This window comes from Taeniopygia guttata, chromosome Z (assembly GCF_048771995.1).
Source record: "Taeniopygia guttata chromosome Z, bTaeGut7.mat, whole genome shotgun sequence".
In the NCBI taxonomy this organism is placed as follows: Eukaryota; Metazoa; Chordata; class Aves; order Passeriformes; family Estrildidae; genus Taeniopygia; species Taeniopygia guttata.
Window position 1 is genome coordinate 78,586,259 of NC_133063.1, and position 13,185 is coordinate 78,599,443.

The window sequence follows — 13,185 nt, forward strand, 5'->3', positions numbered from 1 at the left end:
TGTACTCTGGTCAAATTTCTCTCATTTCCTTCTCCTTTCCCTTTGCCATAAAAGCATGTGCAGGAGATTCTGCAGAACACAAATCATTATCTTTTCTTCCTTTTGGCTGAAATACAGTTTCTCAAAGTAATTTTTCAATTCATTATAATTCTTTATTTATTCCAGCCCCTTTTTAAGGTCTTTAAAAATGTATATTTGAGGCTAACATAAAACCACATATTTTGTTACAATCAAGTTCAAGGTGGATCTCTGCTAGTGACTGCCTGGTTGGAAAAAAAATCAATAAAAACAACTGTATTTACAAGATAAAGTCCACAGACCTTGTAAATTTCTAACAAACAAATTGCAAAGATATTACACTGCTAATTTACTTAGTACATTATTCCTATAAAATTAACAAGTCTCATTTATCTTTCTTAAAAAAAGGGAAATGTTCATTTCTTCAACTTTCAAACATGTTGCTATCATAATTCAGTTCATCTGGAACTGATCTGTTGTTCCAGTAGCATATTTGTTGGCAGGAGGAAGAATTTAACTATTTTATATTTAACTACTACATTTGTTGTGTAGTTTTCGTGTATGCTTGCTTGCATGGGATTCATATATAGCTGCAAAGAAACACCCAAGTTTTGCATAAGGCATAAAACTGAAAGAGCCATTGTTCTTTCACAACAGTGTGTTGCTGTAAGACTGGTCTTAATCTAATGCACTGAATTGTCAAAATAAATTGTCAAAACATGCTATCTTTCTTTCTGAAAACCTTATGTATTAAGCTTTTCTGTAACTAATCAAACATGCAGAAGAAATGTGAATCATTAGACAGCACAGATTGCAAAAATACTGTTATTTACTGAGATTTTCAAGTCTGAAAGTGTGCTTTAAATGAGACAGGAACCTCTAAATCTGCCTTTAGAAATAACCCTTCCTCTCACAGGGTGTGTGTCTGGTATAAGTCACTCTGAGTACATGTGCAGTTCTTACCTTCTGCTTTTTCCTCAGCTGGTTGCCTTTTGTGTATCTTTGAACAGTGATCTCTGGAGTGGCTGGTGGTCCTCTAAAGGCTCCTGGGTGATGTTAGGGCTACCTGGGGCTGCCAAAATTTGTTTGGGATTACTGGTGTAGCCATAGGAGAAAGGGGGTGAGCTGAGGAAGGGGATATTTCTGTGCTTGTGCTACGGGAACATTTGTTCTGGGATTTTTCCCCTTTCTGTATAGACAAACCTAAGAAAATTGCTGATTTCATTTGATTGTCCTTCTGAGCTTGAGAGCTGATGTTTGCTGCTATCTGTCCATGATTTCCTTATCTGAAGAGCTACAGCACAGGTCAAACTGAATTGAAGAATAATTGATAGTGTTGGAAATAACAGTAAGTGAGAGGGGCTTGGCTTTCTGAGCTTTCTTGTTGCTTGCCCTGTGTAAAATTTTTTGATACTCTGCCTTTAGCTATATTTTCTGCATGATCTCCAACTTGGTTTTAGTTTTAATCACAGAAAGGTACAATGATACAAAATAAAGATCTGTGCTTTTTTAATATTATTTTTTAATATATAGCAAATTATTAATTCAGCATGAATATATGTATATTGCCCTACTATAATATGTCCATCAAATAGACATTTTCATTACTTAACTGATGGGTGGACCCATATTTGAAAGACAGACCATTGTCTTTCTAAGGCAGAGATTCAGGGCTTTTATGGTTGCTGATGACCAGATAAAATGCCATGACTGAAAAGAAGATACTGTCCTCAAAGGGTGAGGATGTTGTCATCTGTTCATTTTCATGGACTCCTGCATATTGGAAGAAACTGTTCTTCTTAGGGACCAAATATTTTGTAAAACTGCAAAATGAAACATTTTATTCCAAACTGCTCTCCTATCTCTAGTGGAATTGTTTATTCTCCTTATAAAGGAATTTTATCTGCAAGTATCTGAGAACAGATTTAGTTCTGTTACAGCATCTGTCCATCTGCCAGGCCCCGAGACTGATTTTTATCTGTTGTTTCTCAGGAGGTAATAATTTTTTTGGGTGACTCCCATTTCCTTTTGTAGCAAATATTACTTCCTTATTGCTATGACTCCTTGGCAATTCCTGAATGGTTTAGGTTAGTGGCTGCTCTCAGTTTAGAGAGAGGAGGCCTAAGGTTTGACCAGAGTGCTGAGCCTGTCTTTTTTCAGTGCTCAGTTCTAACCCAGACTATAACTCTGCTCCTCACCACATCCTCTGCCTTTCTGAAAAAAATTACATCCCAGATGACTGGGAGACAGGATTGGATCTATTCTTCAGCAAGGAAAACCTGAGTTGTGGCCTAGGAGTTTTGTTAATTAAATGTTTCCCTGGGGAACATTTCCTGCACAAGGTGTATTTTTTTTTCAGGTATTTTCTTTTTATTTAAAGGAAATACAGTGTATTAGGCAGTGTTTGCTTGCAGTGAAAGAAAGTCAGTGTGAGGTGGATCAAGAAGGTGATGATAATGTAGATATATCTGAGAGGAAACACCTCATGGATGAAGAGATCCTTCCTTTGCAAGCATTGCATTCTGGTGGGAGAGATGACAGTCACGGAAAACAATTTATTGTAATATAGATTTATTGAGTGAACACAATAGTCAAGACAAGGGAGTGGACAAAAGATATGTTGAGTGAGAGAAGCAAGTGAATCAACACAATCCATAAGCTGTCAGTTCCCCTTTGAGGAAATAATTGTGAATTCCAGGAATATAAGTTGGACAGTTCTGGGCTAGGGACAAGTGCAATATTAACAAAAGTGCACTGAGTGCTAAATATAGGTTAAACAAACAGATTTTATTGATGAACAAACAAACTGACACAACTTTTCCCTCCCAAACTGAATTACTGTTTTATCAAATTTTTAACTGGCATGTGTCACATTGGGTTGTTTTTAAGAATGCTTTTGAGAATAAAATAGTGTTCTGTAGAAGTTGTGCTAATAGTTGAATTATGTGCTAATATCTGTGTAGATGTGGAGATGGTCAAATCTTTTTGTACATTTGTAATTTATGTTTTCTGCTCACACTCCTACAACACTAATTTATATCTACTCATAAATGTTATTTATTTATATTATTTATATATATGTATGGTATTATTTCTATTATTATCTGTATTATAATGGATAATACATGAACCTGATTGTCAGTTTTGAGTGGGTGTGCAGTTCAGTGCGTGTCCTGTCCACAGCCAGGACATCCACTTTGTTTTTCTTCTCATGCCTAGCAGTCCGCAGATAATTCCTTCAGAATCAATAGGACACTTTCTAGATAAGCTGGAGCAGAGGCAAAAATCAATATTACACTGACTCGTCTGAAATGGTTATAGCCTTGTGATCCCCCCCAGCTGCCATGAGTGGTAAAGCAAAAAAAAGGAAGTGACATGTCTTTGGTTTATTACCAAAGCATGGTTAGGATTGTTTGTGAAAATGGGAGTGAGATTCTTCCATTTTTATTGTGCTGAAGTAATCTTGAGCTTTGTTTGAATCACTGGGTTTTAATTTGTAATTTGATTCTGTTGGTGATTAGCAGAGCTTTATTGGGACCATAGTATGAAGTCATAGGAGTAGAAAAAGTGGCACAAAGACATAATTTGTCTCCAGGGTTTTGTAAAGCATGAGAAGAAAATTGGATTTTTTTCCTTAATACATTAAGCTGCAGGTTTAAGCCTTGCACCTCAGAGAAACCTTTACCTTTAAATGGGCTTAATTAAGGTAACTTTTAAACTACAGTAGCTCTGCTACTATCAGATTTCCTTTGCAGCCGTGGGTGTTTTGTAAAGTTCGCAAATTCCGTGAAAATCTTGCTGTTTTCTTCATGGGACTTGGCAGATGCAGGCCATGGCAGAAACTGGATCCCTTGGCACTGCTGTGTGTGAGACACTCACGTGAGCCACAGACAGTGCCAGCTTCCCAGTGCAGCTCTGGATTTCCTTTAACCCTGCAGAGGTGGATGGATGTGTGACTTTTCCAGTGAGACAGCTCCCATGGAACCTGCCTGGAACCACCTTGCACACTCTGATGGCACAGAGGTCTCCCAAACTGAGATTTTTTCTGGGCCAGGGTATTGCTTTCATTTCTTTTTTTTTCCTTTTTTTTTTTTTTTTTCTTTTTTTTGAGTAATGCAGCTTGCAAGATACACTTAGGGAGTTAGCTCATCCCTGAGTTTTCCAGGCCATCCAGCAGGCTGCAGAAATAAGTTCTGGTTTCAACCACATCCTTGCATTAGGAAGGCTTGGTTCCCAGAACTGGGGAGCTGGTAAACACACAGGCAAAACTGCAGAGTGTCCTGGCAGACAGCTATTTTACTTTTATGGAAAATGTAGAGAAATAGCTTATTTAGGTAATGCAGAACTGCCCCCAGCCCAGCTTCTGAACAATAGTGCCAGCAGGTCATAAACAATCTTGAATTTAACCTGTTTGTATTTAATGTGTCTTCCCTATGTTCACTGCCCATAATTCTTCTGTAATTATTGCTGCTGTAACTTCCTTGACTGACTTCTCCCCAGTTTTTCCAGCTGAACACTTAATTTTCCCTTCCAACCAGGCTGAATATCTTTGAGCTGAGAAACTAACCCACCAGTAAGTCAGACGAGGTGCAAATAGGAAAAGCAGATATTAATGAAAGTTGCCATCACCTTCATTTTTAACAGTCACGGCAGTGTCACTGTGGTAGGTGGCATCAAAACTTCCAGGGCTGCATAGCACCTCAGCTTGCCTAGAGGTTCAGTACAACTATCTATTTGAAATAATAAAATTCTTATGTTTAGTATATTTTTGGTGCTATGAACTATTTTGGTTTGGAAGTCCTAGGAAAATTAATAGATTTTATGGCCATGCATCAGAATTTTGCTTAATTACAGAACAAGTCTGTAAGCAAAAGTAGAAACAAAAAATCACTTTCTACAAAACAGAGCTATTAAATTTACTTATAGGAAGGCATTCCAGTAAATGGTGATAGTTTTCTTGCTTTGTAAAATTTTTCTGGACCAGAGAAACTTTTCATTTCTGCTTTTCTCCATTTGGAAACCCAGTAATTTTTACTGTTCGCCTATGATGATTTTTTGACTAAGGTCTGTGTTGCTTTTTTTTTTCCCCCTACTGACAGCGCTTAAATATTTTTAGTGCTGATTTCATTTCAATCTGCCTTGTATATTGGCGGGCTTATGTATTTTCAGTGGCTCACTTAGTAGGTTTTCAAGGATGTGAAGGATACCATTTGTGGCCAATTAAAGAAAAACAATTAAGATGATCTTCAAGTCATTGCAAAAAAAAAAAAAAGAAAAAGAAAAGAACTTACGGTTCTACAAGGACGTCTGTGCAAAATCAGGGTCATGGAAATTATATACTACAAGCAGGTTCTTAAAATTTTTCCTATAATAATAATTATTTTTAACAGGTTTTATCTCAGTAACATGATAAAATGAACACCAACAACCATCTGTATGTGTTTTCTATATCAATTATCCATCCTTGTGTTCTGCTGTCCAAAGCACTTTAAAGAGTCTTGGAAATTTATGGCATGTGAAAGGCATATAGTTCCAGTCTTTCATAAGATCTGAAAAACACATTTTCATTGTTCTTCCACTTCATGGATCAAAAGGCTTTTATAAAGTAAACAAGAAAAAAACCCGTGAATTAAGTTTAAGCTTAGTGTTTTGAATAAAAATCCTTTCTTATACACAAAACAAAAAGTAAGAATGAAAAATGTGCCACGGGGTAAAAGCCCTACAGTATAACAAATGCAATCAGATAGAAACAAAAGACTGAAAGAAAATTCCAGATCCAATAGAAATGGTGCTCTGAAAAAAAAAAAAATTCCATGCATTTTTGTATCTGGGATGTAGATAAAATAGGTATTTTACTAAAAGACATTGATATTTTATAATTATTATGAGTGATTCTCTGAAGGAAAAAAGGGAGTTTTTTTATTAATATGCATGTGCCATTTTCACAGCATTTTGAGATGACTAGAACAGAGCAAAATTTTAAAATAATTGCATGGAGAATAATACATGGTTTTATGAAATAGTACTTTGAAGGTTTCTACAGGATGTTTTTATTCTAGTTTTCAGAGTAGCTGGCTTTGTTTCCTGGGTTTTTTGACTCATCTCTGAAGTTTCTGTTTGCCATGTTCCACATTTGCTGTCCAGGCTGACAGAGAGGCTGATGTCAGATGGGGCTTAATGCATCTTGTCAAATTTAAAACACACTTTGAGTATTTATAGTTTTCACAATCAGCAAGAATTTACTTTTACTTGGCTTAAGTTCCAGTTAGGAGAATTATTACCTGTTTCCTATCCTGCAGAAATATCCTAAGGGAAACAAGTGCAATCCATTTAGATCTGCAGATGGAAATAGCAGAGAGTAGTTTCAAGAACACTCTGTAAACTTCCCAGTAGGTGTGATATGAGTGTGGATTTGTGATAATATCCATATTTTTGTCTTTTTTTTTTTCCTTAGGAAATCAATGGATTTCTCTTCTGTTGACTCTTGGAAGTCACACCTTGGGTCATGTCCAGGGATTAGTAATCTTGTTTGTAGTAACAAGACTGTCAGTAGAGTACTCCTTTGGATAAATTAAAGTTTTCTCAATATTGTCCTGTTTTTACTCACACTGTCCATGGTTGGGGAACAGAAAGGAAAGGAGAAAGGAGAGGAGAGGAAAGGAAAGGACGGGATGTTGAAATGTTGAAGCTACGGGCAACTTCAGTTTGTTTTACATGCTGAAGGAAAGGAAATCACCTTTCACTTAATAAAGGCCATAGTTGCTTGAAGCTTTCTGAAGAAATTGTGTTGGGAGTTTTGAGGGCAGGGAGATAGCAATATGTGTATTTGCCAGTGTTAGGTTATTTTTAATTTATACTTCACAATATTGCATTCCAAGGGAGGGAGTATTTACTCCCTGCTGTCTGTGGTAGGGAATTTTGTTCTCAGTTTTTCTAAAAGACCATAAAAATACAAAAGCCTAATGAAATGATAAGAATCTCCTCTGTTTTCAAACAGTGATATGTATTTCCAGGAACACACTGCAATGTGTCTTGCAGAAAGATAGGTAAGGTTGACTAAAATCTCATTTAGTTGTCTTGGTGCTGTGTATGAGACACCTGCAAGAAACTGACAGCAAGGACTGTAAATCTTAGTTTTGCTGTACTTCTTCTCCTTCATTGGGGAGAATCTTTAAAAATAGCATTGCAATAAACATTGGCTAGCTTGAGTATGAAGTTATAAGGGAAACTGTGGCATAGTTAAAAGGTAGTTGCAAGTTAGAGTTCCTAAAGAAGTTTTTCTTCTGAACTGTTCTTTGGTTTGATCTGATAGCCTTATTTGTTTCTTATTATAGGTCAGCCTTTAGAGGAGTGCAGAGTTTTAGGTGATCAAGGTGGGTTTATCAGGAATAAACTGGGACTTGTTTGCAATTTTTTTTGTTGTTGCCCTTTAATGCAATCAACATTTTAAAAAAGCAGGAAAAAAACCTTACAAGCATATGATCATATTTAATTAAAAGTCTTTTTTGTTCATAAAGAACAATAAAGTTGCCAAATTCTACCCATGTGCCCCATATTGTTAGCAAAAATAATTTAAAAAAAGGAATTAAGATATCCGGATACCGACTACCCCAGTTTGTAAATCACAAAAACCATTTGCATAAAACCACATTTAGCCCAGCACAATTACAATGTGCATTACAGTTATTTTACAAGGAAATCTTATGCTATACAAGAGAACTTCACATCTTCACAGATGCTGCAAAAGGCCTCAAATTGGTAGCAGTTTCCATCACAGGTTTCAGTTTCTTCTCAAAGGTGGTTTTTTTTTACTATTGAATCCTTAAGTTTCTCCCTGTTTCTCGAGTCACTTTGCCCTCAGTGTCAGGAAGAATTTTTATCATGGTAGACCTGCTTAGTCTTAGATATTCTTACCATAATGCTCATGTTAAACAGAATTTATGCAATGCAGTGCTCCTATTCCAAAGGTGAATTCGTGCTTTTGCTCAATAAAGCAGAGAGCAAAGTTCTCCTTCCTCTGTGTGTGGCACTGTGTGATGTGCACAGTGCGTACTGTGGTGACAAAAAAGATACTCCCAGATGAATAATAAAAGGAAAATATTATAGGAAGATGTGACATTAATTCCACAGTGTTAAAAGTGGAGTTTATGTGGATTTTGTTTTTTCCCCTACAGCATAAGGTGAAGGCAGAAACGACCCTGTGAATCTGATACAAAAGCTGACAGGGAGACTTACTAATTCCTCTGTTTAAAACATAAAAAAGCCAGACAGTGAATATAACATGTGTGAAAGGCCACGAGGGCCTTTTGTAAAGAAGGTGTTCTGTGTAAGACAGAACAACAATAAGCCAGTTCTCTAGTATAAGCACAGAAAATTAATACTGGCTTTCTGGCTGGGTTTGGCACCTCTGACTGGTTCAGACTTTGCAGGAGTGATTTGGGCTGGGATGCACCATCCTTGTGCTGAAATAATTCTGAACATTCTCTTCTCTCTGCATTGCTCCCCTTCCCCCTTGTGCTGAGAGAGATGGTATAACAGCTCTGGATCTGTTCAGAAAATCGGTGTATGAGTATTTTGAAAGTGCCTGCTTGTGGTGTGTGCCCTGTCCATGTGTGGCTGTGACCAGGGTTCAGGGAGTACAGCTCTTCTCATTAAACTCCTGCTGACACTCTGTGGCAGTAGTCATCAGCCCCAAGAATATCCCATTCCACCAAATTAGCAGATGTGTGGGACATCCAGCCCAGCTTCCTCAGTGTTTGAATTCTAGAAATAGTCTGATGTAGTAATTGTGTATAAGTAATCCAAACTCGCCACAGGAAATATTTCTATCCTTTGCCTTCCTATCTAGTAATAAACTGAGCATCCGTTTCTGATAAATCACTCTGATTACCTATGGAGAATTTTATTGATGATCAGTCAGGGGAAATAGAGGTAAAATACATTATTTATCCATCTTGTTAAGTATTATTACTTTTTCTCCCTTAATCCTGCACATTTCTCCACAGTTCTGCCCATAAGTCACAGGTGAATGGAAGGCTGGTGACAGACCTTGTGTGAAGGGCTGTGGCAAAACTGCACCGTGCTGGGGCCACCACTGGAATGTAATGAAAGATTGCAAAGTCAATATTTGTTATTCATTGGATCATTGCTGGGAGAATGGTCCTGAGGCTGGGTGTTTGCAGCCATAGGATGTGCTTCTATTTTAATGATTTCCTGCAAACATAATGAGAAGGTCATGCCAGGAAACTAATTAATGGTAGTACACTGGGCAGTGCATCCTGCCCAAATGAGGCTGGGTGCTGGATGCAGTGGCAGATGCTTGGTAGGAACAGTTTCTGTGCCCTGTGGCTCTCAGACTCATTGCCCTGGGTCTTCAGGAAGCTGCAGGAATGTTGCTGTGCACCAAATACCCCGTTCCCAGAAGCTGGTAAAAGAACACAACCTCTCACTTACCAACCAAGAATAAATCTCTTACTATTTCCATCTTTGTAGCAAGGGCATATTCTGGCTGCCTCCATCCTTGCTTGAGCTCTGCACTGGAACAGTTGTGGTGTGGCAATCAGTCTGAATTCTCCTGTTTATCACACGTGTCTGGACAGGGCTTTTTGGGGTTTGGTTGTATTATTATTATTATTATTATTATTATTATTATTATTATTATTATTATAATTACTGCTACTACTATATGTTTGATTTATTAATTAATATTTCCATGAGGAATGGCAAAAATTGAAACTTTATCTGAAACAAAGAAGACTTTCATCTGAATGCAGACTAATGTATTATACATATATATATATATATATATATATATATAAATTAGGGGTTTCTGCTCTGTCATGATAGAGCCCATGACTGTCTCAGGCATCTTGAGAGACACACATGTATTTTTTATACCCAAACTAGCTAGTTTCCTGACCAGTTGAGCAGGAGGATTATACATTCTACTCTATGCAGACACGTTGAGAATGTTTAAAGTTATCATGGCAAAAGGCAATTTCAGAGATGCAGTGTGCTGTAGACAGCAGTGTGTTTCAGAACTGTTGTAGGCCTGTTGTTTGTCCATAACAAAACCCACACATCTTTAAAAACAGAGGCCAATGATAAGATGGGCAGTTGTTCTTACAGACCAGCAGCACTGCTGGGTGTTTATAATACATAACACTACTTTCTGTTGCTCTCCATTTTATTGTGTGTAAGTGCTCACAGTATCTCCATTTATGAATGCATGTTCTAGTGACCTATACTGGGGAGGGGAAAAAAACCCCAACCTTAAGGAGTAGATTCTTGAAAAGACCCTAATTCCTTTTTATTTGTGTAGCCTGGGTGAACAGCTCTTACAGCTGAATAATTCCTACCCTGAGGAGCATTCTTGAATTACTTTGCATTAGTCTAGGAAAGTGTGGCTGTTCTCTTCCTGGCTTTTTTGCCCCAGGAGAAGACTGGGAGAACAATGGTTGTCAGTCTCCAAGAGGAGAGCCTGGGCTCACAGTTGCTGCAATTGAGGCTTTCCCATTGTGCTGCTGTTATCAACAGAACATAAAAATAAAATCAGATCATTTGACCATATGATTAACACATTCCTGTTGAACTCCAGGTGACCCTAATCTTCTGGGTCTTTACAGAACTCCTGTGTTTCTTAGGATAAAATTTCTTCCTTAACACTGAGTTCTCCTTTTGATGCTGAAATACCCTCTGAATGGTTTGCTTATAGGGCTTTAATGGGAGACATTGGGGCAGACAAGAAAAGATGGGTTTGAATAGATGCATTGGATAACCAAATTTGTAACTTCCAGATGAAGTTTAACCACGTAGTTGTTAATTTCCTATTGCTTGGTGAAGTGCTTCTTGTGTTTTCTTTTGCCCTATCAGTATATTGCAAGATTGCAAAAGAAATATTTGCAATTACGTGAACAAGTAGGAATTCTTTGATTTGCTCAAAATCATGAGTCTGCACCGACCAAGCTTTACAACTTCCTTGTGAGATTCAGAGAGTTGTTGGTGGATTTAGACTACATTTTTTAAGTTAGTAAGACTTCCCTCTGTAAAGGGGAACTCATGGTTTGATGGTGGAGAGTTACAGTGAAAGAGTTTTGAAAATTAGGAGATTTGAACTCACGTTCAGTTTTCAGCCTTGTGTTTTAAAATGTTGGCTTTTCTTGAGAAGAATCAATTTCATAAATCACATAAATGAAGCCTGATCTGCCTGCCGCAATCCATAAGGACCAAGGAGGAATAACTATTTCCATTTCATAACTTCTTTCTTGCTGCTGCACGGCCGACTCGCAGCACCTCAATGGCGTAACCACAAAAACTCCTCTGAAATTTTTCAGCGTGCGACAGCGAGCACTGGGGACCCCACTGCAGCAGCCGCTGCCAGTGCAAGAACGGGGCCCTGTGCAACCCCATCACCGGGGCCTGCCACTGCTCCGCCGGCTTCAAGGGCTGGCGCTGCGAGGAGCGCTGCGACCCCGGCTCCTACGGCAACGACTGCCACCAGAAGTGCCAGTGCCAGAACAAAGCCACCTGCGACCACGTCACCGGCGAGTGCAGGTGTCCCCCCGGATACACCGGTGCCTTGTAAGCAGTGGCTGTGTTGCTTTTTGGGGGTGGCCGGTTTTTGAGGAGTTTAGATGGACTTCCATTCTGAGCTAGCGGGTGTGGGCGAATCCGTGTTGCAGGGTGCATTTGGATGTGTGGCCAAGAGAAAAAAAAGCTTTGACCCAGAGGGGTAAAAACGCACAAGAAGGAGCAGCAGAGGGTTCTTCGTGGCCGTCAGGTTTGGGAAATGGCATTGAAACATGGAGTTGTTTGGCCTTGGTCATTCCAGAGCTGTGTCAGCAGCAGTGAGTGAGTGCCAAACTGCCTGTAAGGAGATGCCTTGGGGAGGAGTAATTCCTAGAATGCCAGGTCTGTTTCCTTAGTTCTGTTGTGTGGATGCTGCACAACGCTCGGGGCGCATCTCTCTGTGTCACACTGCTCTGTGCTCCACACTTTTGGCTGGAAGAGCTGATGATGAGAGCACTGGAAACAAAGCTGGGGCGTGTGGTAACGGGTGTCTGTGCTGTCCCCACCCTGTGCACAGCTGTGAGGACCTGTGTCCCCCCGGGAAGCATGGCCCGCAGTGCGAGGAGAGGTGCCCGTGCCAGAATGGAGGCGTCTGCCACCACATCACCGGGGAGTGCTCCTGCCCGCCGGGATGGATGGTAAAAAAATACTGAAAACCCCACAACCCCCCCAAACTTCCATATTTTTACATCTCGAAAAGAAAAAAAACCACTAGGGTAGCAAATGAGGAAAATGAGGATAGCAAATGTGGTCTGCTTGTAGCCAGGAGTAATGAGAAACATATTTTAGCATAAGAGACTGAAATAAAATGTTTGCGAAACCATCTGTTGCTGAAAATGCTCCAGTTCTGCGCTGCCTTTTTAACTGTATCAGATTCTGGGAAGCAAAAGACATGAGTTGTGCTGTGACAAGGCAATATCCTTTAGGTCTTGCCTGGGAGTCACTGATTTCTGCATGTAGGTTGATATTATAAGGAGATGACACCATTGTGTTTATTAATAGTGGGGTATGTACCTGTTTTTGTATGTCTAGTATGCACAAAAAAAGTTCAAAACCTTTGCCTAGTGTGTTCACTGTTGGAGAGGAGATGGGACATCAGATCTTTGACATTATCTTTAGGCTTCCTTCCATTTTATCAGAGGATAGTGAATTAAGGCCTGACCTTAGAGCTGCAAATTACCTTCCCTTGCTATCAGGCTTCCTGCTCTGAGTTGGCAAATAATGCATTTGGAAGGTGATAAAGGTCCAAATAAATGCTTTAAATACATTTGCTGATAATATTGATCATGAGCATTTAATAATATTTTCCATTTAAATGTTTTTTTTGTGTGAAAATTCACATTTACTGATCATTTAATTACCTCGTGATTATATTATACTGAGAATAACCTGTGGCAAAGGCTAGTTTTTCACCAACTGGAGAGCATGCTATAAAATACAATCTCTGGTTGTGAGGTTGTGTAGCACACCTGACTACCTAGCTTGGAATATGGCCATTTTTACTTTTTGTTGCATTTCATGCTAGAAGAGCAAAATTATTGGTCATGGAATACAGATGTTTGCTTAAATTCTTGACTCCCTTTGTCTGCCTAAACATAG

At 38.9% G+C, this 13,185-nt stretch overlaps 1 protein-coding gene across 1 annotated transcript in view; it reads left to right on the forward strand.

Annotated features, from left to right (window-relative positions):
* MEGF10 (multiple EGF like domains 10) overlaps positions 1-13,185 on the forward strand; it is an 85,434-nt gene that overhangs the window by 27,899 nt on the left and 44,350 nt on the right. Inside the window, exons 6-7 of the mRNA XM_002188758.5 lie at positions 11,352-11,598; positions 12,104-12,224. Of these exons, the coding sequence (XP_002188794.3) occupies positions 11,352-11,598; positions 12,104-12,224 (368 nt within the window). The remainder of the gene's footprint in view (positions 1-11,351; positions 11,599-12,103; positions 12,225-13,185) is intronic.